Below are 27,601 nucleotides of genomic sequence, written 5' to 3'. Positions count from 1 at the left end.
TCTCTTCCTCCCTCTGCCAGTGGACCAGCGCTCTCTCCATGCTGAGCTCCACTGTGCCCAGTCGGCTGTGGCAGAGCAAATGGCATCTCTTTGTTTCCCCTCTCTCTTCCGCACTTAAGCACAGTCACATGTTTGTTTTTATTCTGCATATTTATACTCATTACCAAGTTAAAGCCCTCAGATTTTATGGACACTCAAAGCCACACATTTACTTACGTCTGTGTGTGTGCGTTTTTCTTTTTTTTTTGATAAAGCAATGCTTGGCTCACTCGGGAGCCGGATGGAGGGTTTTGGTTATAAAAATGATAACTGAAGTCTTGTAGGAAGTAAACAAAAGTAAAGGAAACCAAATCACTTTCCGATTTGACCCACTGTAAAGTGGAGCCAGGTCCAGACAGAGAACTCTCTCTGTTTCCTTTTCCCTCTCTCCCTCCCTCCCTCCCTCCTCCTTGGTATGAATCTGCCGTATCTCATTCCCCTGCGCTAATTCCAATTTAATTGCCAGTAGCCCGAAGCCTCCTCAATAGGAGTAACAAATGGTTTGATTCTGTAGACTTCATCAGACTGCATTTTAAATGCGACACAGTAACCCGGTGCGAATGCCAATGAAGCCTGGCGAGTAGCTCCTCTGTTTACTAATTATCCTTTTTCTTACTCCGAGCCACACTGCACAAGTTGTCTGATTAAATCGGATTTGTGGGGATTGGAGGGGAGGGTGGGGTGGGGTGGATGGGTGCTCCGGTGCTGGTGGGTGAGGAGGGGATGTCGGGGGTGGTGGTGGTGGGAGGGAGGGTGGGTGGGTGGATTGGATGGTGAGCAAGGTGCGTCGTTGTAAATGATCCGCAGGTCCACAACAATAAGGGGCCGGCGGTGCAACTGTAAATCACGATAAAGGGCTTTGCGGGGGTTTTGTGGGGTTTCTCACGTTGACATTAATTCCCAGCTTGCATCGTTTATGATCTTTACAGTCAGCATGGTGGTGAGGAAAAAAGCAAACACATGCTGGTAAATAAATTCTACTGACATTTCAGAATTTATATCCACTGCAGCAGTGTGGGGGAAGGGGCTTGAGCTTCCTTTTAAGGTTGTTGAAGGTGGATGGGGTGTGTTTTTAAGATGTGTTCTAAGAGTACGGATTTTCCTTTCTCTACATACATGTGCCGTACGGCTAACTGAAAGACATTGTATTTTAGCTGCTGTATTTTTTACAGGTCTTACTCTATATTTTTCTTGTCAGCGAAGCCCTTTAAAAGGTGTTCTCTCAATGCTTCCTGACTTCACTGTCTGCGGCTCCCAGCCCCGAGCCTATTTGCTGCTACTGAAGAGGCAATTCTTTAAAAATGGGTCACAAACATACAGTTTCATTGCCGAACAAGCCTTTGTAATTTCCTTAAATTGATGGGAGCTGTAGTTTTCAGCAAACATTACTCAAACTGGAGTAAATAGTAGAATTGCTGGGGACTATTTCCATCTGCAGATTAATACGTATTAGATGTTCTGGCGAGCACGTAAAGCAGCAGAAAGGTGTATGTGGAATTAACTCAAAATCAATTACATGTCCAATAGTCCGAACTGTTTTTGGACAACAATGGAGCTCTATGGAAAAGAGAAATCAGCTACTGTATATCAAGCTTTGGCTACACAGACGTGTAGGGGGTTATGTTTTCGGTTCCGTTTGTTTTTGTCAGCAGGATTACAGAAATATGACTTGCCCATTTCTCACAAAACTTAGTGGAAGAGTGTAGCATGGGTCAAGGAAGAACCCATTAAAGTTTGGCGCAGATCCGAATCACTCTGTGGATTCACGCATTATTTATCACTTATGAAAACGGCCTTGGCGGAGGTCTGCGCATCATTTTGCATAAATAGTTAAAAAACATTTTAGTGTTGCAGGCTCCCTAATAACGTATTACTATCTACTGCATCATAACATCCTACAGATCGTGAGTTCACACTATAATAATCCAAGTTATCATGTGAAAATAGCAGTGAAGTGCTCCAGTTGCTACAGTAGGGAGAGAATATGGCGCGGCTGTGTGCAGATGAGGAAATTTGCACTGCTATAAAGACCTCTCCCTGTCAACTAAATGGCCAGTTGAGCTGCCATATGGTTGTGCTGACATTATCTCTGGGTAATTAATATGGCATCTCGCCTGGCATCTGGTGGCATTAATCTAGCTGGGAGCAGTTCATCTTACAATGTCAGCGCTGCAGCGAGCCCGACGTGAATTATCACTGCCCGATGGTACTGGGAGGCAGGGACGGAACAAAACAAGACACAGCAGGGCAGGGTTTGTTGCATTTCCTTATAGAGAGATTGCCTTTTATTTGATTTCTTCTTTTTTTTCCCCCTGTATAAATAATGTGAAGAGTTATTGGCTCTTTGAGCTGATTTTTATTCAGTAAAGCACTGAAGTCACTGCTGGATTTATGGTAATCAGTGTGCTAATGTAATCTTTGTCCAGATAGTTTACTGTATAAAACATTGACTTCTTTTGTTGTTTCATTGAACTTACAAAGATACAGTACAGTGTGCCCCAGTTCCATATGATTTAGCAATACTAAAATATCCACTCTGAATACTAATGTTGCATCAGTATTAATGTTTACAGAAAACTTATAGACATGCCAGTAATCAGGTATTTTAACAATTATTCTATCGATTAATCGAGTAATATGCAAAAGACAAATTTAGACGGAACAATTAATTGGTTTCCTTTTTTAGATGAATCTACATTTGAATTGCATACAATATTATCTGTCGAAACTAACCCATTTAATGCATTAATTATGCACATAATTATGTATTATAGGTTGCTTAGAGCTAGTGTAAAGAAGTTAAAGAGATCACAATCGCCTCTCATATCTAGTTTATATTGCTGAGTAGAAACACCTCCTTCAAACAACTGTTTTTATTCTCAAGCATCTCAAGCAACTACATTTTACAAGATTACATGTGAACATATCACGATACCGTTATAATTTACATTTGCTCAATAGTCCATTTTTCCGAGTCGCTCTTGAATGCATCATAATGTAACTCTGTAACCTCCATTAACCTCAGCTGTTAAGGTGTTATTTATCCAAGCAGGACTGTGCTGCCCACAGCGAGCTCTCCTCTTGTAGATTTCAACACAGATTTGTTGTTAAATTCGATCTGCGCTCGTGCAAAGAATTTGTATTGAGGATTTTTAGTAATGAAGTTTCTAGAGGATTTGTTTCAGCCCTGCAAGACTGTTTACTTGCCTCAAATTAAACCATTAGCAACAGTTTGCATTTGGCACACAGGAGATGACTTGCCCAGGTTGTGTGAAGTGATGTAATTTGGATGCAATGCATGTTATGTAAACTACTTTAACAGTATGCCTATTTCCTCATTTCTCTGTTGGCAGTCCTCAATCTAGCACCATGTGGTAGCTTTACTGCTCAGTCAATCTAAATGTACGTGAGTTGATCCGAATTAAAGTTCTAAAATTGTATTGCACGTGCATTTTGATGTCCTGGTCATCTTTCTTTCCAGTTCTAAAAACAAATTGGTTCTCTAGATCATCTGCCGAGGTGACCATTGGAACATGCTGCGTGTCAAACATTGTTTTCCGATGGCTAAGAAAGGCAGTGAGAGAGTGAGAGGTGGCAGAACTATTTTGATCATAGTATAATGAGGAGATCGCACATGCTGTGGAAAGAAATTAGCAGAAATTAGTCATTTTTCAGCAATTAGTCAGAGAAATTAGTTTCCATTGCAAGGTATTTTTAGTGCTCTCCTGGGAAGACATTCAAAACGAAACCCTTTGCTGCATCTGAAACTTTCAGGATCATGATCGCCAATTCTGACCATCTGCAAAAGATTTCATTTTGAACTTCTTGAACTCCTTTTCAATTTGCCCAAAGGCTTGCTATAAAGTTAAAAAATAAAATGTTTCCCACGCTGTGTGGCAATGTTACTGTGCGTCCATGTTTGTTTTGTGGGAGCAGTTGGTGTTAGTCGTGGTCAAGGTCCATGTGCATTTGTTTGCAAGATGGTGGTGGTTGTGGGGGTTTGAGTTAGAACTGTATGATGACTGGACTGTTGGCTTTCCTCGCATTGGTACAGGCAGCAACAGTTGCCTGCAGGGGGTCCTGCTAGCCAGCGATATGCCAGACAACAGTTGGTCAGGGACGCACCTTAACATTTCACCGGGGACCTTTTCAGATCCATACGAGAGTAAATTATATCAGGCATTTATTTGTTCGCTCAAGACAAGATCCATTTCTCCGGTAACACCCCATGGAGCCGGAGGTAAAAAAAAAAATAAAAAAAAAGGTGCTCTGTGACCTTTTCAGAACGCCGATGAACTGATGTGCGATGAAGCCTGATTGCAGATGAGAGTAGCAACAACACTTGTTGTCTAGACGGAGCTAAAGAGCAGCAGGAGCGTCACCTCTGCTTTCTTTTCCCACACCCTCCTCTGCCAACACAGGCAGGGCTGTTGTGACTGGTGTTTGTGGTGATGGTGGCAGCTAGCAGAGCTCCTGGTTGGATGGATGTTGTTGTGACTGGTTGTTGAAGCCTGTGTTTGCTGGTGTAAAGCAAGAATAGTCCAAGGAAAGATAGGGAACAAATTGGTCTAATTCCTTTTGAGGTATTTTCACTTTACATAAATAAGAAGTATCCGTTCCAGGAAACATTTTGCTACGAGAGAGGTCAACATGAACTATTTATTTTGACAAAAATAATCCTACATCACAAAAAAGAGCTTTCAAACACCTGTTGAAAGCTTTTAAGTGGACCTTGAAGTCTGAATCGATTTTTTTTTGGCAAATGATTCTCGCGCTCATAGTGTTTATGAGAGATGGAACTCTCATAAGCTCATACCAGTCAATCCAAGTTTTTTCCGGTAGCACCCAGGTTAGTGCAAAAAGTGGTGACAGATGACCGACTACCCGAAAATATGACAGAATAAGTGTGGACTGTGAAAACAACAGAAAAGACAAAAACGATGAAGCAATTTAACGACCAATACCTGCAAGACGATATAAAATAGAATATAATGAACTTAAATACAATAAAATAAGTGATTATTAAAATAGCAATTACAGGTTACAACTTAAATACAATAAAATAAGTAAATTCAAAATGTTTGAAAGGCCTGGTTAAATGGGTAGGTTTTACGTTTAAAGATCAGCATCACTTGAAGGCAGCAACACATGAAGCCATCATAAATCATGTTGTGGTGACTTTGAGATCACGTTTCTGTTATTAAGCCTCACTTTGAGATCGAACCTAGACACCTACAACGAATGCGGGCGTTTTAGGGTACAGGAGCCTACATTTAGTCACCCTCTCTATAGATAAACTATAGCCTATTATAGATTGCTATTGACAAGAGCAAGCAGTAACAGAGGTTGGGGGCTGTGGTAATGGCCTGTGATTGAACACCTTGTGCTGAGGTCCCGCTGCTCACTGCCTCATTAACTCTGGCAGGTCCTCCGTTCAGCACGCTGCATTGCAGGCCACAGTCAGGCCGCATTTAACTGTCTCGACTGCAGTTGGCGAAACACAAGCCTTAAGGATGGATTTGAAGCATTGTAAGGACTGTGACGCTCATCCTGAAACATGTCTTTGAGTCGAACATGACAGGCGCCTGTTCAGCTCTTGAAAGCTACGTGGATAAAGTATTTGTTAAATTCTGGGTGTTTGTCTACAGACATTGAAAGTGAGGAATATTGTTTTCAACAAGGAGCCTTTCAGAAGTTCAACTAAGGTTTTCAAAATAAGAAAAATACATAGGCATGAGTTGCATCACCTTTAGGTGTCTGAGGGATGTTTTGGTTTTACAGCTCAACTTCTCGCAAGTCTCTTGAATATACTTTTAATGAAGCAATGATTTTCAAAATCATTATCAAGACTCACAGTAAAAGGAGTAAAATGACCTCTTAGTTCTTGTAAAGAATTGAAGTACCTTAAATCTTAAGCTACTTCCATATGATTCAGCTCTTGGCCATGTTAGTGGAAATTAAAAATTTGACACTCTTTAAAGTTTTAAACCTCTATTTTAATCCTGGATGGTTTGGTATCACTTGTGGTTATTTAAAAAAAATAAAAATGATGCAATATAGCTTTAGGCCATTAACTGAGATCTTTTAAGACTTTCTCAGACTTTTCTTTGGAGGTGGCTGGTTGCTTGTTTACCCTGCTGCACATCAGAATCAGTAAAAGTGCCTACCTCCGTGGCCAGCCTCTACCCCATTTCTCTGCTCTGTGCCCATCCGGCCAATGTCACCTCCCATCGGGGAGTATTCCTCTCCATTACCGGGCTCTGTCCATCCTCCACTTAAATAACAGCAGCCCTGCCACTCCAGGCCCATTAAGATACTGCCGGCACTGCCGCGGCCGCACACACAAACAGCCACAAGCTGCCCGAGTCTTTATAAATAGATGGCGGGAGAAGGAGAGAGAGGCTGGTTAGAGCAGGTAAATTATTCCAAAACAGCCAAACAGGACTGAGACTAAGAACCCCCCCCACCACTCTGCCGGCTCCTCCAGCTCCTCCTTTCAGGTGTCACTTTGGGCTGACTCAATTTTACACTGTAATGGACCTCCCGGGTCAACTACTTTTCTCCCACTTCTCCTTCCTTTTTTATCTCTCCACTGCTCTCTTCATCTATCAGCGGCCGACAACACCTTTACTCACTATCGTGTAACACACACACACACACACACACTATTCCCTGCACTGACTGTATAGTGTGTACCACTTCATTTGGTCTAATACTAATCAGGGTTCTCACTGCACTTAAATTGTGGTTTGCAGTTTGCAAGAAGGGGAAATGATGGCAAGCAACAAGTATAGCTTTCCCACATTGTTGAAAAGCATGAATACAGATCCGTTCCCTCACAAGTCTGGAGCTTCATTACCCAAGCGACATGTTTTAAGGCAGGGGTTTTCTTACTTAGGTCCTTGTTGTGGTCCATGTTTGCAATTGAGAGTTGGCTACTCAACATCTACTGGAAGACAGACAGCGTCCAGATCTTCTTGAGTGATTGAGATGGAGATACAGCATTATGTCCCCTCCAATTCAATGATGCTTTTATCTGCTGGATAAGCTATGGAGGATTTCTTTCCTGCTATTAATAAAAAGCAAGATCGAGGCATACCGATGGAAGAGCTCTTAAGCCGTGTAGTTATTGTCCACCTTCACAGTCTCCTGTCCTCCTTACATCAGGAAATATACCTTTATGGTTTGCTATTAAATGCATGTTATTTCTTAATGGCAGCACTGCCATAAAAAGCAGCTCTTCAAAGCTCAACAAGTAGTGGCTGTATCGTAGATGTTGTCATTTTTGAGTACATGTATTAGGTTCTAGGGTATAAAGTAGCATGTTTAAATGTGGATCAATTCCCGTTTCTACTTATCACCTTTGTTCTTTTTGGTGCACTTTTGTCTGTGTGTCACATTGACTCTCTTAGGTGTCTCGTGTTGCTTTGATAACAAACTCCTTTAAAAGTTGACACATCATTTCTGACACGTCATATGGCATTCAACCTAATGTGACTCGTCACTGTAACTGCCCTGACTTCAAAGTAAAGTGTGTGTGTGTGTTTTGTGTAGGTGTGCGTGTGTGTTTGTTTGTGTAGGTGTGTGTGTGTGTGTGTGTGTGTGAGCATCTAGGTTTCATATTTCCACCATGTCCACGCCTTAGCCTAGACCTTAGGTTAAAGGTCTGATAACCTTTTACATTCCAAAACCTTTTTTCCAATCTAATTCCCCATCTTTGACCAAAGTCTCTCTCCATCCCCCCTCCCCGCCTCCCTCACTATCATTTTCACTTATTTTGCATTCAGACCACTCGGGGGGGCCATTTTCTTTCTCGACCTCTCCAAACAACAACAATAATGGCGTGTTACTTCACGTCTTTATTGTGGCCGTGAATTATTTGTCGAAGTGGCCCAGAGGAAGTAGTCGTCTGCCTATGGTAGTCCACTGACAGAGCCAAACCTAAGACACACGATACACCAAGAGAGAGGGAGTGAGGTAGAGAGAGAATAGAAGTGAACAAGGGGCATGCCTGTCAATCAAAGCCACTTAAGTACCTGGAGTCCTAGAGGGATTCCAGCAGCAATCGACCCCAGTCAATTGTCTCTTCATTGATAAAAGCAGAGAGGAGGAGAAAAGAGACTGGCGAGGAAAAAACAACACAGGAGAAAACTAGCTTAGCACTAGTCACACGTATGGACTATAGTTTGCATTTACACAGTTGAATATACATCCAGTCACTGAACGGTTTTACATTTGCTATTGTAATCACGGTGGAGTTTGTTCCCAGTTTAATTTGAAAAAAGTAGGGGAAGAACTTGTTAGCATAAACACTGGCATTTACAACAACTGAAATACAAACCGCACCACCTACTGAAGCTGCGTCTTCAAAATCGTTGAAAATAAAACATAAATATAAAATGAGTGTGCGTTTTGAAGACACATGCAGTATGAACATTTGGCAAAAAAGATCCTTGTTGAACACTCATGACTGAAAAGCCTGAGACATCTAACAAGGACCGTTTATGTGTGGTCTGCCCTTTATTCTCAAAAGAGCACTCTTGAATATAATCCGTTTCTTTGGCAAAAAAGGTTTGACATGTTTACTGTTAACATTTTGGGTGATATATGAAGTTTGTCCTGAGATTGGAGCTGGAGGAAACGCCGTGGTTCACCAGAGCGGTTTGTGCTCGAGGTAGCCTGAATGTGCTCAGCAAATTTTCTGTCAATCTGCTAAATACAATTTAATATATCTTGTGTAAAATAGGGAAATCTGCCCTGATGGTGAGCCTAGAGAAAAGGCTGAATCCTACTCACCTGTAGAGCTGACAGATTAGTGTCTCAGGCTTTCAGTCATGAGTGTTCAACAAGGATCTAATGAAAGCTCTACACTCCTGCAGACACTCTCTCCTGTACAACAGAAAATGAAAAGTAGAGACCGAGCTTAAGTCGGAAAGGGAAGGTTTGTCAATATTTATTTCTCTCCCCTACATGCACCAAAATTAGATGTTTTTCTTTCTCCCCTCTTGGATTTGTACATCAGCCTCCTCTACTGCAAACTGAATCTCTTATCTTTACCTGCAATCCTGCAGCTCTTCTCTACCCTTCCTCCTATCGCCATCATCCTCCAGCGGTGCATCTTCCCTCCATCCCTGTTCTGTAGCGTGTAGAGCAGCAGAGACAGTGATTGATCTGGCGCGGAGGCTGTCGTGGGCCCTCCTCCTCCTCCAGTGGTTATGAACATGAGGCGGGCTGCTCTTCATAGATTTTTAAATTAGTGTCAGCTTTGCCCCAAAGATGTGTTATTGACTGATGAAATAGAAACTGAGCTCCAAACACTCAGTCCTTCCCCAGAGTTTTCCCCAGTCTGGTAATTGAAAAAGTGTGAAGGGAGTGTGTTCAAGGGAGCGTGCATATTGTGTGTGTGTCTGTTCCTGTTTGTGATTTTTTTTTTTTTTTTTTTTGTGTTTGCGCTCTTGCAACTGTGCGCTCTTTATCTCTGCTGGAGAAAAATGCACAGTGCTCGCTAGAGTCAAGATTCGATTGAAGTATTGCATAGGAGATCTTTATCTTCTACACAGCCGCTCTGAAACTCGAGTTCTGTTTGCACCTTTAATCCTATAAATACAGTTTGCTTCATGTAAGCCTATGAAGGCTAAGTTTGTAAAATGTTACATGTCTGAGCCCATAAAAATCACATCTGAGTTGTTGCTTATCCTGCGTCTTAATCACTGTGTGTATGTGCAACCTTTTTTTTTTCTTTTTTTTGGAGCGAAGCAGGCATTGGTTGTCGCTGTGGATCTACCGTGAAGTGCTGTGTCCCTGCCTAGCTCCACAGTGTTTCGTTTTTTTTACCTGTAATAAAACTCACCACTAACTCAACATATTGTTTCTTTTGCTCTGCAGGGTCCGACATGGCCATCTTCTGCCTGCTTTGCGGGAAGCGTTTCCAGACCCAGCCGGCGCTGCAGCAGCACATGGAAGTCCACGCCGGAGTTCGCAGCTACATTTGCAGTGAATGCAACCGGACTTTCCCCAGCCACACTGCACTCAAGCGTCACCTACGCTCACACACAGGTCAGTGGAAGCACTCACTAACCATCTTCACTTCGGCGATGGGCCCTCAAGTTCACCGGTGGTATGAAGCGAAGCATTTGTGTGCTCCACGGTGTGTATCCGTCTATTCACTTTCAACACTTTCTCCAGCTCATTCTGGGGAATCCCTTGACCTTCCCGTACCTGAAGGGATGTGGGTTCCCTTGGTTGGTCTAACCCAAAACCACACAAGGGTATAGTAGCTCTTATTCAGCACTTCTCGTGGAGTCTGAGCTCGTTTTCAGGAGTGTATTAACCCAAAAATAAGAATCAAATGAGCCGTTTGTATCTACATAGGGATGAGTCCTCTTCACAGAGTCCGCCGTGTTGCACCGCCATCTCTCTGCAGTAGCACAGAATAGATAAATACACTTGATTATGCCCTCTCACTAAAGAGAGCCTTGCACTTTTTTATGTGACCTGAAGGCCACCGTAGTTCTCTGACACACTTGTAAAACTGAGGTAACATCAGCCACATAGTGCAGAACGATGGCACCGCCAGCCGCCGTCAGACTTACTTCGCTCCAGTCTTGGAAAGGGAGGAGTGAGCAGAGGGGGTGCTCAGTTGGTTGCAATCTGCAACCACAACACTAAATGCCCCTGTGTCCTACAGACTGTGCCTTTAATTTGCCATGCTTTCTAGCTCCTGCCACACCTACTAATAATTCATCCCTCCTGGTCCAGCCCAATTTACATCGGCGCCTCAGGTGCACCAGTGCAATGCTGCAGCAGCATCTCTGGTCAGGGAATAACTCGACTCTGTTGGTCTTGCTCAAATAAGAATTTGCAGTGAACTTACGTCACCATTTATCTGTCTGGTCTGCCCTTTATTCTTAAAAGAGCACACTTGAATATATTCCGTTTCTTCTACTAATAGAGCAGAGCAGACCGCGCAGTAAGGATTCATATTGACGTCAAGGATTTGAAATCAAAACAGAAAAATTGAGTGTAACGTCACGGGGATCAGTGCCATTTCAAAGATTTTATTTCTGACATTTTTAATCATTGAAACAATTTGAAAAGAGTTAGGACATTAATGTCTGAGTGGAGCTTTAGTAGAGGAGCCACTCCTGGGTTTTTGGTAACATTTCAGGGGAAAATCGACACTAAAACGTGTTTTTTAAGCTGTAAATATTGTTGATGATCTCCACATAATGAATACCAACCGTTGGTTAGAGACGGTCTCAATATTATGACATGTTATTATCATTATGTTGCATAATAGCAAGGCTAGATTACCATCTGCCCCAGGGTCACTGTGCAGCAGTAGGATTTTGGTATAATGATTAATTTTAGCTTTGTTTTGGTATATGGGAATATGCTCCACTCATACACAATATCAACTGACATGATAAAGAGCTTACGGTGTGACCTGCTTTATTGCCTGACAATGAGGTCATGTGTTGAAGAGGATCAGTTGAAAGGCACTCTTAAAAGCACGTTTATTACATGTGGAACACGGCAAAAAACTCGTTAATTTCACGTGTGATAAATGAACACGATATGAGAACATGGAATTTTCATGTTAGTTCACATCAATTAATAATATTTCTTAGAAACTTCCCCATGCAAATATCTCACTACACAGAAAGCCTTACATCTTGGATATGCTTTTTCTTTTATTCAGATGTTAAGCACACATTTTCATAGGATTTATTATCCCGTATCACCACCTCCCACCCTGGTGTGTTATAAAATAGCAGTAGTAATAGCAGGAATGCACCTTCAAAAATCTTGCCCACGACAAATAACATCATGGACAAATATAGCTTACAGTATATTACAAGTTAAAAGCCATGTTATTTTAGGAAATGGGAGTGAATTATGTTATCCCTACCCAGTTACATTGCTCCTCTAGCTCAGCTGAATAAACAGCATAATTCAGGTCAACCCAAAATGAATTCTGCAGCAGTCAGACGCAGCTTATTTACAGAGAGCATTTTTTTGTTGTTGTTTTTGTTTTTTTCCAGTCCACTCCAGTAATTCTCTGTGCTGGCTCTCTACTGAGGCGAGGCCAGGATACTAATACATTGTTGCGTAGGGAGCAGAGGTAGCCTGACGGATGCTGCTATTCAGAGTGAAAAAAAAAATGAAAAAACGTAACCATGACAGAATATGAACACATGGAAATGAATCCCATTTCAGCGGCGAGGGATGGATGCTTTTTTCTTCTCTCTCGCTCACCCTCTCTCCCTCTCTCTCTCTCTCTCTCTCACCCAGCCGCCTGTCTGCGACCTTAAATAACAGTCTCACTGTCAGAGCCGATTTAGCTCACCGGCTCACGGATAAATATTTGAAACGAAAGGAGTGAGATGAGAGCAGTCGGCCCTATTTACAAGTCAGGCGAATACACCATTAGTGTGTGATGGTGAAAGGGGGAAGGGGGGGGGGGGGCTGTGGACAGAGCTGCTTGAGCCGTCTGTACAGTAGCAATGCACACATCTGCTCTGTCTGCCAGACATTGGAGAGGACAAAAGCAGCGTCTCTGATCCACCTGCCCACCCGGGCGACGCAAATGTCACCCCAGCTCGTCTCTGGAGCTGCAGATGAGACTTTGCAGCCTCGTGCCACTTTGAACCGCATCCCACTGTGGCCGTGTGTTAAATCACAATGAGCCAGCCGCGAAAGCAATCGTTTAAATATGATGCGGAGCCTTTTGTCAGGGGATTATAAAGTCAGCCACTCACACAGCCATAATGGGAGCCAGAAATAGGTCCTAATTTACCCTAAGAAAAAAAAAAGAGACAAGCATGGTGTTCCTCTACATTTACACTTTGATGTTAATAATCTCATTCTCACTTTGCTGCTTAACAAGGCGAAAATAGTGTTTAAAAACAGACAGAGCGAGACGGGGTATCTGCCTCAGAGAACCTGCCTCATGCTATTGCCTACCTTTATACAGAGACGCCCGTGCACTACCCTCATCCAACAAAGTCCATCCAATGTGGACACCTGTCCACATCCATCTCACAGGTTTTTCTTATTTTTATTTATTTTTTTGCTTTCAAGTTTCCAACATGCATCCAAAATACAAACAAAGTATAATCAATAAGGGCGTAGGTGTGGACATGTGGAGGACATAATAAAATCAGGGACTCTTCTGCCAAAACAATATTTCACTTTCTGTAATAGAAACTCCAAACTACTACCACAACAAACAATTCTATCTCATAAAATCTAAACTTTATTTGACTTATTTTTATTTGTTTCAAATTATATATTTGCACCTTTACTATTGATGCGCCATTATGTTGTCCTTTTAGGAGAATGTTAACCCTAAATCAAAACATAGATTATATAGGACTTTTCTTCCTAAAAGTATTTGGCAGTGCTTTTTTTTTCCATCCTGAATATTGTCCACTAATCTTCCTCTCGACCTGCGTACAGCTCCAACAAGCTGCACCACTCAGAGGTACCTAACTATAGCCTGAGAAGCAAAACCCATGACCGGAAGTTATTACAGCATGCAGTGACCGAGAAGGAAGATCCTTCATGTGCGGCCATTTTGACGAGTCGTTCCAGCGGTCTGGGCCATGGCAGTATTATACGTTCTATTGTTAAAACTAGTGTTATCTTATTCGGATCCGATTCAGCCACCTGTTGAACCATCTGCAAAGTTTTCGTTTTGCTTCATTCTCAATTCAATTCAATTCCATTCAATGTTGCTTTATTGGCATGAAAAAAGAAAAAACAATGTTGGCAAAGCATAAAAAAGTACACAATAATATGAACACTTATTTTATGATATTATGATATTTTTTAAAGGCAGCCATTGTTGCATTCAAAATAAATGTAAAAAATGACTTAGAAGAAAACTGGATTGAGTTATAGTGCTGTGATAATTGCAATTCAAGGTCAGAGTATTTTAAGTCTTTAGCACATAAACGTATAGACGCACACGTGCAAGAAGTCACAGGTTCACACAGGTATTTTTCCTGGAAACAGGAGTAAACGTTGCCGACACTTCCTCATAAATACCAAGATCTCAATTCCGTATTCTCCCTAATTTTAATGGTGAGAGTGTGGCAGCTCATCTACCATAGAAAGCTTTCTAGCTTGCGGTTATTGGTTGAATCACCGTTCCTGTATCAAACGACAAAAGCAAAAAGCACTTTTATGGACATGCATTATGTGTGCTTCATTTTACCTGTCTGCTAGCTTATCTATTGAAAGCAGCCTTGCTGGTGCGGGCTCCGACACTGGATCACCATTTAGGACGAGGAAGGGGGAGAAAAGGAAAGAAAAAAACCCCGGATTTAATGGTGTTTATTTCAGCATCTTAATCATGCCATCTCTCCCGCTCTCCCTCAATGCGTCTTCCTTTTTCCTCATTTTCCTCCTTCCACCTGCAGTTTCATCACCTTTCTCTTCACATGCCAGGATATTGCACACACTCAGCTCCATGTTGCCCCTTTATTGTGTTTGTATATCTTTATTGCATGTATGAGCACTACAGTATAGGTTCAATCACTCCCGCCCAAACACACAATGTGGGCTTATAACAGTGGCAGCCATGGCAGCTGTGCTATTCCCCTCTCCCAACACCCCGCACACAGACACACGCGCTCTCTCTTTACAGACCAGGCCTTCATTAATATTCCGTTGTTGTGCACTGTCTGTGTGTAAGTGTCTGTGTGTGTTTTTTTTTTTTTTAACTCTGAGCCAATTTGCTGTCTGCCGTGGCGGGGTGTTTTGTGTTCGCAGCTGTATTTGATAGTGCTATAGCCAGAGAGAGAGAGAGAGAGAGAGAGAGAGAGAGAGAGAGAGAGGACTGAATTGAATTTAGAGAGCGACAGTTCTGGTCCTGGCAGTGATGGAGCCCACTGATTTACAGCCTCTTACCGTATATAATGAACACGCCCCGGGTGCCCATGGGCACAGGCACCCTCGGCAGGCCTATTGGGTGGTGATGGGGAGGAGGGGGTGTAAATGTAGAGGCGGAGGTGCATGGGGAGGGGTCAGGAGACGCAGGTGCTAGTGCTCGGGGGCACCCACGGGTCCACTCACCATGCTGTGGTTCCACCTCACTGTGCTGAGTCCTCATCTGCGGCCTCTCTGCCATGTGGTCACACCGGAGAGTGAGAGGAGGGATAGGATGGGAAAGGAAGGCAAGGAGGGGAGGACGAATAGGGATGAGAGGAGGACAGATGGAAGGGAGGAAGTAATAGTGGCAGATTTTGGATAGACAGAGGACATGTCCCCATTATTCTCCAGCCCCCGTGAGAATATCCTGACAAAATGAAGTCCTGTCTGGCCCTCCTCACAATGTGATTATAGAATTGTGTCTGCTTCATTCAGAGCTCACCGGTGCATCTTTGCACTTTGGCGGCCCCGAGTGGCTACAGGAGATAACGTGCATGATATGATACCGCAGGATGCTGGAGCCTTGACAGTAACCACTCTGCATTTTATAAGCACTGAACACCGTTATTCTAAACCAGCAAATGCAGCATCCAGTTGTTATGGGTAACAGCCTCATACAATTAGCATAGTTTTGTCAATGGTAGTGAGGAATATTTAGGTTTTCTTTTTGGAGGATGAACAGTGGGCTTGGATTGAGAGATATTTAATCTAAATACATAAACTATAAATCAGAAAGATAAGGTTGAAAGACTTAATAACTACAGAAGCTGGGATGAGTGAGTTCAAGAGGATAGAATTTCCATGTTATTTCCGAATGGCTTCCTACGTTTATCCGAATTTAGATTTTCAAGAGAATTCCGAGCAATAAAGACTAAATGAAGTGACGTGTAAGACAAATAGAGGCTTTTTTGAACCTATTGTTTAAAGGCTGAGGAATTTTAGTAGCCTTCTGAAATGTAAGAAACATGTCAGCACTAATCTAAAGAGTACATATGTTGCATAAACACTGGTATATTCTTTTAAGTTAAGAAAAACAACAACCTTGTATTGAAACCTGGAAAAGCGGTAAGCTCTTTCCTACTAATTCCAGATTTTTGATAAAGTTTGCTAACAGCAGACTCTGGCACAGCAACAGGACATTAAGCGTAAATAACATAGGCCTCCTCTGAGTATTAGCATCCCACTCGCCGGTCTGATCGGAGGCCCTAATTAAAGGCAGGTGAATCTGAGCTCAATTATTATTCTTGCAGCGTCGTGCGAGCCCACCGAGCTCCGTGATGGATTGTGATCTCTGCTGTGGTTGAAACGCTAGAAAGAGCACAATGTCTTACAGCGGGAGCCACTGATAACTTCACGCAGACAAATAAAGACTGTCACTTTTATTGATTTTTACCCAGCTCCCACCGCCGCTGCCATATACACCCACATCCCCTGCTCCATCCCTGTCTCAGTTTTAAACCCCCCCCCCCCCCCCCACACACACACACACACTCACACAAACACACACCTCCATCCCCATCAAAGCCTCCCTTTAATGGGAAGGCGTTCAACATCACAAGGCACAGAAAACGTTTCTTCCATGAAAGTATAGCACACCTAAAATGGTATCAGCATTTAAGGGGTGTCCATCTATCATCCCTCTTTCATCCCTCTGTCAGTCTCTCCTCCTAAATAAACCAAATGAACCCATACATGCTGTATACAGGCATGAAATAAAATATGCAAGATAGAAGTGAAATTGTCTCTCAACAGCAGGGTAGCGGCGGCAGCACATAACGAGAAATGCAATTTATTCCCTGGCACGCTGCTGCTCGGACAGGCAGATAATGAAAGGCATAGGTCATTGATGGTGACTTAAACCTGCAGCAGTGGTGTGAAATACATTACTAAACATCCACAGCATTACTTGGCCAGAGAGTGTAACCGGAAGGGGGGGGGGGGGGGGGGGGGGCAAATGATGCAAGGAACAGTTCCTCATCAAACAGGAATACAATTAGTCTTTGGACAGCTGGGGAGGGCCTCCTGCTAATCATAATATCCCTGATTATTGACATCTGAATAGCCATTACGGCTTCCCCGTGGGGACCTGTGCTCTGGCAGCCTGAGGAGTAAAATGCAAAGCCTGTTGTCATTTTCATTTCTGAAGGCGCACGTACTGTACATCTACTGCCAGCGTGGTGTCTGGAGTAAGTCTAATGTCTCAGAACGGAAATGTGCTTCTCTGTTAATAAAACTTGAGAATACATTTACCCAGTGTGAAGGCATTAGACTGAGGAGCCATGAATAGAAATAGATTGGATGCTGACAATGAGGCAATACATTGAAATTAAAGGTATGGGAAGGCCGATTAATGTGTCGACAACTTTATTTTCAGTTTCAGTTCTTCAGCAAAACGTTGCCCTAAATGTTTTGTGTATTATTGAAGATGTCTATTAAAGGAGCTGTATTTTACATTCAGAACATCAATTTAGCAGTAAACAACTATTTTCTATGTAAAGATACAGTAGAGTAATTTCTACCTGAATCTCTTTAGTCTATTCCCTGGCGTATCACCAAGTCCTCCAGCTCCCTATACTAACAGTAAAGTTTCAGAAGTAAAAATAAACTTTGCAACAAGTGACCAATACACATACATTGTTCAAGGTTGTGACAACATTTTGACAGGTTTAGCGCTCCAATCTGCAACACTACACACGTTGATGCCAAATGCAGTGCTTCCTATTTTTGTCTATTTGATCTCCTGTGCACTGCTGGCCTGGGGTCGAAATATGAATGTTTTAAACATTGTATCTGCAGCACTTAGTGTTGCTTAGAGAGCTGGCATATCAGAGAGATGAATGAGTTCTCCGGGTCTTGTGAGCTGTGATGTTTTTCATTTAGAGCAAGATGGTGATCTAAATTAAGTACATGAAGCAACCCAACGCCCCTTTTTCTTCCTCTCGTTAGCCTGCTGCAATATTCAAACCAAAACAGAAAGAGGAGGGTGATTGGCTGCCACGTCCAAATGTACTTAAATCCTTGCATTTTTGACAGCCTTCATTAAACAACCATCTGCCTTGAGGGAGTGAAGGAATCAACGTGTTTGTGAGTTCTTGAATTAAAGGCTAGGCGAGTTTATTTGTATAGCACCTTTCGGCAATAAGGGAATTCAAAGTGCTTTCCATAAAACAAAAAGGCATTAAGGAAAGATGGAAAAGAAACACGACGCAATATAAAAAAGACAAACATAAATTGGGTTTCAGTCAAATAGGAGATGAAAATAATCTAAAATAGAATAATTAGGTATATTATCTATATAGTCACATATATACGTCAGTCAGGTTATCCGTTAATGTGTTGTGAGAGTAGTACGGGCTGGTCAATAACACATCTCAAGAACAGCCATGACAGGCTACGATTATTTTGCACAAAGCAAACAACAGTGCAGGTGATTTGTAGAGAAGACAACAGATGGGTTACATTGTCTGCTCGTATTAAGGCTGTTAAGTGGGCATCCATTAGAGCATAAACACCTATTGTTCTGGCGTTGTGCATAAACCAACCAAAACAATCAGGAAAACTACATTCAGTAATGTTTCTCCCTTTTGGTGTCAAAGTCGTATGCGTTTTGGGCGGTGTGAATCCAACCATAGTAGATCTGGTGAGAGCCAACCAACCATAAACACCGCAAAACTTGACTTCAGTTAAGGTTTTAACAATATTCAAATTAAGTTGTGCACGTAAGCAAAGCTTAATGTTTTTGGCCCTCATACTGTTAATCCCGTCCTTCAGTCTGTATTTACACAAATGCTCAAGAAGTGTTTTTCTCACGACGATTTTGTGTGCAGATGATGTCAGCTTTGCTTCTGTCTCTCCACATTTCAGCAGGGGACCATCCATATGAGTGCGAGTTCTGCGGGAGCTGCTTCCGAGATGAGAGCACGCTGAAGGGCCACAAGCGCATCCACACCGGGGAGAAGCCCTATGAATGTAACGGCTGTGGGAAGAAGTTCAGCCTCAAGCACCAGCTGGAAACCCACTACCGTGTGCACACAGGTACTGTGATCAAAATAGGTCCAGCCGACAAAGAGGCTGTTTGAACAGAAAGACGCTGCATTTAATTTATGTTGATGATCAAAGGATTGGGAAGTGTTTGTGGGATTTATGTGCTGGAACTATTTCTTGATTTACAACGGTTTATCCTTCTGCCAAGAGTATCTCTTGCAGCATCTAAAGCTCTAGCACAGGTTGCCAGATATGGTCTGTGAGCAGAAGTTTTGGTCTCTGTGCAGGCACAATGGGATCAGACCTGCCAACCACACTGTGACAAAAAAACAAAATACTGGGAAGCTGTGGCTTTTGTTTGCCAAGAACGTTACCCAATATAACTCCCTCTAAAATACCAATCCTTCATCAAACAAGCAAGATTCAATGTTGATTAGCCAGCTTTAGAGGAGTTGGCAGCTGTTTTCCCCTGCTTGCGGTTTTTATGCTAAGCTAACAACTAACAACTTGAACTATTTCTGGGACCATTTAAACACATTTTGTTTAAAATATATACAGTATCATAAACACTTTGTGTCAGTGAGACGTCATCCCATTCTTCCACTTTTTCCCCAATTTGAAATGAGTGCAACATTATATCCCATTGCCACTCATAATAAGACCGTGTTGAAATATATTGATGCAGCTTTTAGGACCCTGTTGTTGGAAATCCAAGTTGCAAGGCACAGACCGGACCAGATGAATATCTTTGTTGCTGTGATACAGTAGATGAATGTCTCCGAAGACTTTGTATTGATCCCAGTATATTTAGAGCCCAATAAAGATGTTGACACAGTGATAAGCTGGTCGCCCTGGAGAATGAGTGCTCGCTACGTAGCAGACTGAGTGAGGATATCATGAGTGCTCACCAGGATGGCACACAGCCAAAGCTTTATGCTTCCTCACCATCTCTTTTTCTCTAACACACACACACACATGCAGCAGCAGCAGCAGCACACTCCCATCTCCCATTCAATAAGCCAGCTGTTAAGCCACACTATCAAGGCAGCCTGTCCAATAATTGGCTCCCCCCATCCACCCATTCCCCTTTTGTGTGGGGGAGGGGGCTTTGCGTTAAGCCGGAGAGCAACAGCAGATAACAAGAGCAAGTGACAAGCTCACAGTCAAAGGCCACATCGCACAAAAGGGAGCTGCTTGATGAATCATCGACATTGGCAACCTAAAACCCCCCCCACCCCACCGCGACCGCCCCCTTCTTTCCACACATCCCAAATGCCAATGGCGGATCAATACCTGGGCCTCATTTGCAATTCATTATTAGCTAGTTATTTGAGGCGACCGTGTTTACAGTCCGGTTATCTATCAACATAATGCAGGTGTCCACACTGCTGCAGAGCAATACGTGACGAATTGCAACACTGTATTTGTGCTTGTTGGCTGAATGACGCAGGAACTCTAACCCCCCGCGGAGGTCAAGGTTAACCAGGGCTCCAAAAGGACAGGCAGAACGAGCAGCGTAGGCATGAGGCCACACGTTTTGCCAGCACACATGTGCGAGGCTCCAGCTGAAGGGTGACAGCGAGCGCTGGGCTAGATCACATCCGACAGCTCATTTCAAATGCCATTGGTAAAGGTCAGCATTTACATGTCTAATTTGCGTCTGCCGGCATGAGCACTGGTGGATTATTCCCTGCCATCACTCAAATCATTAGCACATTTAGGATGGCTGCTGTTGCTGAATTGAAATGTGCTTCTTGAATATAAGCAGCCCCCACAGCAAGAGAGCGGCCCCACACTTTGATTTATGACACCTTCAGGATTTCTCCATGGATCGAGCTGTATTTTGTGTAATGTACCAGATTGGTTAAATGTGTGTTATAAAAGAAATAGCAGACATTTAAACATCACACATTCCTGTCATTTTTGCCCATTTAGATCTTATCGTTAGTTCACATCCCAGTCTGTTTCGGTATTGTCACAATTGAAACTTAACTAATTTATTATGATTCAGTTGTAATTATTATCTCTGCCAGGGAATAATGAGATTGGTCTTTTGTGAGTGTGCATGCGTGGGTGTGCATTTCTGTGTCTGGCCACGGCTTATCTCGCATACAGTTGCACCATACTGCAAAATATTTTGGGGCTCATTCATGGCTGCTCAAGGACTTCTAGTGGTTGAGGTGACTTTCTCAATACATCTTTTATTTCCTGTTTGATATTGCCATTTATTGGCACACCTGGTGAAGATATGCATTCTACTGGGTGCCCCTTTCCATTTTTCACTGTATTTACCTTCACTTCTACCAGTTACGGTACCATTGTAGTCACCAAATGAATTGACCCTTCGCTAAGTCCTAACCTCCAACACAGACTGGCGATTCATAGCGTAGCGTTGGCCGGCTCTGACCGGCGTCCGACAACTATCCCATTCTGCACAGACTCTCATGCAATCGTCTCCAGATTTTCCAGAGTGCAGTTAGTGACAGTGTGGGCTCCATGGTCGCTCTGACAGTTTGACGGGTTAGCAGCAGAGGGCGGGGCTCAATTAGTGAGATCTGGTAACATGCTGACATTGTTACAACGAAGTCAGACAGGGCATAGAAACACAAGAACTCTAGATTAAAGTGAGTCTCAGACCTTGAGAAGCAGTTGAAATGCTCAGACCTTTGGACTTGGAAGTTTACATGAACATGATATAATTGTGTATTTGCATAGATGTCGTCTGCATTCCAACGTCATAACTCCCGAGTGTTGTCTTTTGATGTTTTTTTCAAAAGAAGAGCTAAGGATATTCTCTGCATGGTTTTAGAAGCAGCGGCTGCCACATTTGATAGTTGCACATTATATTTAATAGCAGGACATCTCTTTTTCATTCTCTTCTGTTGCACGGCATGATGTGAAAAAAAGCCTTGCACAGTTCCAAAATCCCAGCACATTGGTGTCTTTTTAATAAAGGCAGAATTGATAACAACTGAACACAAAGGATTTGTATCGCCCCAATCACAAGAGTAATTAGAAGATCGTTTGTTAGCTGCTCGAAGGGTAGTTTAATGGACCTGACTGGCACTGTGTTGACACTGTCTCTCAGAGGTGAACAAGCCACTACTGTTCATGCTTTTATTCTTCTTTCTCTTCTTGAGTTGTGCCAATTATTGGGGGCAGTTGAAATGACCTAAAAGAGTTAGTGTGGTCTTTTACTGCTGCACACTGCTGTTAAGGAGACAGTTTTGGATTCCACTCTTGGGTTTTGGCTTGTCACTTACTATGTGCACAGTCCAATTATCATAACAACATCCAAATTTCTTGTGGGCCAGCAGGGGAAAATCTGTGGTCTCTAAATTTGTAGTAATGGGACATCCTTCTCTCCTGAAGCCCTGACATAGAGTTTTTTGTTTTTTTTTTACTTTTCACACAACAGGTTTCATATGCTGCAGTCTTAACTGTCAGTATACGTGTAGACAACATTTTGCCATTAAAGGATTTTCCGTTTTTATTACACAGTGGTTCTTTATGTAGCTTCGGCCAGCATTCCTACCAGCAATAAAAGCATCAGTCACTGAGTTAATTACTACAATTACTAAAAAGAAGTCTGACAGTCAGACAACAAACAGGTTAGCCGGTTTCACTGAGAAAACTAAAGCGTACCATGCTTGCGGTGCACACAGTTGTCCTGTGCAATAAGGGGGTGTTGCCAGCATTTTGGCGCCCACTTTCCTCCAAAGAAAGGGGTTTGAATAATCCAGCTAAACTGTTGGTTTGTCTGATCGTTTGCTCGTGTTTCTTGCCCCCTCAGACTCTGTTGTAGCGATGTGTGTACCCTTCTGCAATCACCCCTCACTGAGCACATTATCATAACTGACAGGAGTGATGGGGAAAAAACACAAAAACAAGAGCTAAAGTTGTAATTATACTGCAAATGGCCACAGCAATTTGGCTATCAAGGCATAGAAGATATGCTTTTATGCAAACTGTAATATTACATTGCTGGTACGGGGCCTTCATAATGATGCAGTTTATACCACGCCTCTTGTTCCAGTTCACCATTTGAGGAACAGCAAGGACTTTATTAGTATTGGTAGATATGAGTGAATTTTCACATTGAATTTAATTAAATAACGTGAAAAGTTTTGGGGTGTGAATGACAAACAGGGCTGTGTTTACCAGAACACTTCACAGACTAATACATCCTTTCCTTGACTTTCAATTGATTTTGATATCAAATGCATTTGTTTCCTGATGAACAGGCACATCACAACGTCTCAACAATGGCATAATACTGTCACTGAATTGCACTTTGGCTAACATAATTGTTGTCTTTCACCCCGCCCTTATCGTCCTTAGGTGAGAAGCCATTCGAGTGCAAGCTTTGCCACCAGCGATCCAGGGACTACTCGGCCATGATCAAGCACCTGCGCACCCACAACGGCGCCTCACCCTACCAATGCACCATCTGCCTGGATTACTGCGCCAGCCTGTCAGCCATGCAGAAGCACATGAAAGGCCACAAGCCCGAAGACGTCCCCCCAGACTGGCGCATTGAGAAGACCTACCTGTACCTCTGCTATGTCTGAGGCCGGGAGAGTCAACGAAGAGAGAGGGAGGGTACGTGTGAGGGTGGGGGCGGGGTTGAGAGGTAAGGGGAATGTAATTGAGCGGATAAGGAGGCTGTAGTGGAGTGTTGACGATTTAGGAATGTCAACGGCAAGAGACCCGAAAGCAAGAGGGTTTGTTTTCTCTTTTTACTTTTCATGCAAAGGTGGCGCCGACCGACGGGGTTAAAGGGTGGTGATAGTGGGACAAAAGTGCTAAGAAGAGGAAGACTTGGACACGGAGAGAGATTCTCCACCATAGTTCGGATTCACCGGGTCATTCACTACATCTGCAACTGTGTTATTGTTTCAGGTCATTTCGGGCAGCGCCATAAAGCGAGCGAGCTGCAAGGAAGTGACTTTTTGAATGCTGCTGCGAGCGAGAAAGTAGATTCTCAAGGGCTATCTGAACCTGCACATGCTTGCCATCACTCCATTTTGGGGATTTTATTATTTTTTTTGTGCTATTTTGATATGGTTTGTTTGCCTTCGCCCTGCTTAGTCATACTAGTTTGGATCACATGAACAATATGCGGATATGAACATCAACTTAGGCCCCCAGTTCATCATGTCAAGGTTTGCTTTCCAAGTATTGGAAAACTTCTGGCTTTCAGAAGCCAAAATCCTTCTGCACAAACCTTGATACTATGGTAGTTACGAAACACAACAAAGTTATCTTGGAGGAGGACTGAGAAATATTTTCCAGCAATTTCACCTCCCCAAACAAAACTGCAGAGTTTGAATAAACTGCTTTGGGGCGAACATGCTCCGAATTCCTTTCCATCCCCAATGGGAGATTTAGACACAGCATGTAGACACAGATCGTCCCCGTTTTCACAGAAATCTGCCAGTATAACCTGTTCATACATGAGATCCCTCCGATCCCAGCGGTGGCAGTGAGATAGCCCCTGAGAATCTGCAGCGGAGCCGGTCGGCGTATGCAGTATATGAAACCGTTGAACTGGATGAATGGGAGCACTAAAATACTGCAAACCAAGCACCTGTTGGGGTTTGGGGAGGGGGGGGGGTGGATGCTAGTGCTGGTTTTCTCAGCAGTCTTCCTGGTTCTGCATCTCGCTCAGATGAGGGCTGGAGACGGTCGAGTCACCACTGGCCACCCGCGGTTCTCCCCAGAGAGCCAACTTCACTTTTCAATCTTCTATATTTTTTTTAGCTCCGCATTATAGTTTATCATGGCTTGATTGCACAGGTAAAACAAATTACGACAACAGTCTCTGTTTGATGTCTGCAAGTTATACATTTTTTCCATTAAATCATAACTGGCTATTACAGTATGCCACATTAAACCCAGCATATCCACCTACTCAGCAATAGATAACTGGACTGCTTATATCCATGTACATTTAACCAGACGACTATCATTATCTCGCACTAATGATGAACTACACAAACTGACACATAAACAGTAACATTTAGTAACACCACAACAGATCTGTCCATTCACCACAGTGATGGAAAACAAAATGGGAAAAGGCTGCTTTCCGTGGGAGTCCTGTGACTTCGACTGCTTGTTGTGAATGTTGAAGAAGGGCTGGGAATGCCTTAGCTGCACACCTTTACGTTTGACAATGGTGGTGTGGCAGGTTGAAGTCTGTTACATGGTATCAAAACATGAATGTGAATGATTGTGAGCCGGGTTCGCACTAGGCTGGTGTCAAAATACATAGCAGGTTAATGCCGCCTTTCAATGGAAGTCAGAATCTTATAATTCCCACCTTGGAGGTTATTTCTCCCCATGCCTTCCGCTGGTTCAAATTTTCTCCATCCAACATCAGATGCGGTTCCCCTTGCCGCATGCATTAGCTCGCAGCTGTAAATGCTATTTCACGTTCAAAAATGAATGTGTGTGATCGTTCACCGTCAGGTGTTGTGATAAGATAAGACAAAATGATCTGACAGAAGGGCTGGAACAGATCACATTATCAAGCCTGTGAGGTCTTGTGATCTTCAAATTCAAACTTTAATGTATACTGATAAAAGGCGGAATTACGAACTGGGCAAAGCGGGTGGATTTATTTTTGAGAATATGCCCCACGGGAGTAGAGCATCAGCATCAGATCTTAAAGGCGAGTCTTGCGTTATCTGAAGGTCCTTTCCTGTAGTTTCATCACAGATATTTTGTCTAAATGGTGCATATATTCCCAATGTTGACATGACTGCATCTTGAAAGAAGCTATGCGTATACAGCCCGTAACTGAAAGGCTTTTTTTGTTGAGGAGAAGGTGGGAATTTCCGACGTCTCTGAAACGCAGCATTAGACCTGAATTACTGACGCAGCCGCAGGTATTACGGTTGAACCTAAGGCTTTAATGAGCATCACTGCATGTCACAGCGTTACCGGGGTGATCACCTATCCAAATAGCCAGTGGAAAAAGGGGAAAATCACTGATAGGACGAGACACTGCCCAGTAGCTTAGGGGGCGACCAGTAAGACGACAGAATAAATCAACCCTTTCTCTGTGGTTTTGTCCCTGCGCTTCGTCTCTCGTCTCCTGTTGTTGTTGTTGTTGATGTTGTTGCTGTTGTGTTTGTTACTATTGACCTTGAGTTTGAGCTCAACACATCGTACTTGAATTACTTCGTTTTGTGACCTCATGTTGCTTGTGTATTTTAATTTTCCCTTTTTGTTTCTTTTGTGTTCATGAGTGTACGTCGAAAAGATGCATTGCACGATATGATGAAGCAATGTGTACGCAGAAAAATTAAGTGCCACGGTGAAGAGATTTCATTTTGTTTTCTCATGTGTATTTCTTTGTGCATTACTTGTTACCAAACTTGGTATTATTAACCCCGCTTGTTAAAGAGACGGAAGGTTTGGTCGTTTGTTATAAAAGCTACCTCTAAGTTGTTTTCATTTTTTGGCAAAAGCTAATTTTTTTGTGTTTGTGTTTTGCATTATTTGATCATTGCTACTTCATCTCATGCTTCTTCTTCTTTTTTTCTTCAAAAGTTGATTTATGATTGTCTGTTTTTAAGCAAAATGTATATAAAAGCTTAAGAGATAACAAAAGTAGAGGTTGATAGGATTTGGAAAGTAATTCAAATGGATGTTTATTCTCCTCTTATAGTCTCCCCCCCCTGCACCTCCAACCACAGAAGAGCAGAGAAAAAAAAAAGCAATTTTGAAGCCTTAAGTGATGAGTAAGAGGGATGTGGCAGATAAGAGGAAGTACTATTGCTGTTAAGAGGGTTTAAAAACAAGAATTAAAACTTGAAAATATGTGAATAGAAGTGTAGTTTTGTAATGTGAAAAAAAAAAAGAAGGTTCATCAAAAAACGCTGAACCGCCCAGGACAGGTCATATTTGCAGTGATGCAGAGTGCGTTGGACAATTGGAACTGCAAGTGGTAATCAAAAAAGAAAAACCAGAAGGTTAAAAATAGAGATTGTCTCGGCTGACAAGCTCTCTTGAGAAATGAGCATATTCCTGAACAAGAGCCAACAGAGGCAATTTGATATTAAAAATTGTGATATTTTTGTATTCAGTGTCGGTCCTTTTTCCATTTGTGGAGGGTTACAGCAGGGCACAAATATTTGTATTTCTTTTTTTTTTTTACCTGTTTTTTCTCTCTCTGGGTGTGAATCATTTTTGCCTTGCTCCTCTTTGATATTGTTGGACAAAAAAACGTGTGTGAACATATTGTAATAATAAGTGTTGCTTTCTGGATGTCAATTGCATTGTAGGTGAAGGACTAAATCTATCCGCCACAAATTTTACGAGTGTGTCTGTATGTGACGAAGTAAAAAAAAAAAAGAAAAAGTAAAAAAAAAAAAAAAAAAAAGGATTATAAAATACGGGACGGCAGGGAGGCGCTGCCAAACCGACCAATTAGTACTTGTCATTTACAACTTTTCAATCAAACTTGACTGTCAACATGTCTTTTTGTTTTGTTTTTGTATTTGAAAAAGAAAAAGAAGAAGGGATGGCATGTCCCGTGGTGTCTTGCCATTTTATTCTCAAACACTGTGAGCTGAGGGGCTTTTTCACCCTCGTATAATATCCACCCACTATAATATACCCAGTCACGGCT

General features: G+C 42.6%; 1 protein-coding gene across 2 annotated transcripts in view; it reads left to right on the top strand.

Moving 5' to 3' along the window:
* zbtb16a (zinc finger and BTB domain containing 16a) overlaps positions 1 to 27,391 on the top strand; it is a 139,733-nt gene extending 112,342 nt beyond the window's left edge. For both annotated transcript variants that reach the window (XM_079171672.1, XM_079171673.1), the window contains exons 5-7: positions 9,925 to 10,095; positions 18,841 to 19,011; positions 23,302 to 27,391. In XM_079171672.1, the coding sequence (XP_079027798.1) occupies positions 9,925 to 10,095; positions 18,841 to 19,011; positions 23,302 to 23,531 (572 nt within the window). In that variant the 3' untranslated portion in view covers positions 23,532 to 27,391. The remainder of the gene's footprint in view (positions 1 to 9,924; positions 10,096 to 18,840; positions 19,012 to 23,301) is intronic.
* Positions 27,392 to 27,601: the final 210 nt, after the last annotated feature.

Source organism: Pholis gunnellus, assembly GCF_910591455.1.
Source record: "Pholis gunnellus genome assembly, chromosome: 13".
NCBI lineage: Eukaryota > Metazoa > Chordata > Actinopteri > Perciformes > Pholidae > Pholis > Pholis gunnellus.
Note: the sequence above shows the minus strand (reverse complement) of the source record. Positions and strands in the feature narration are given on the sequence as shown.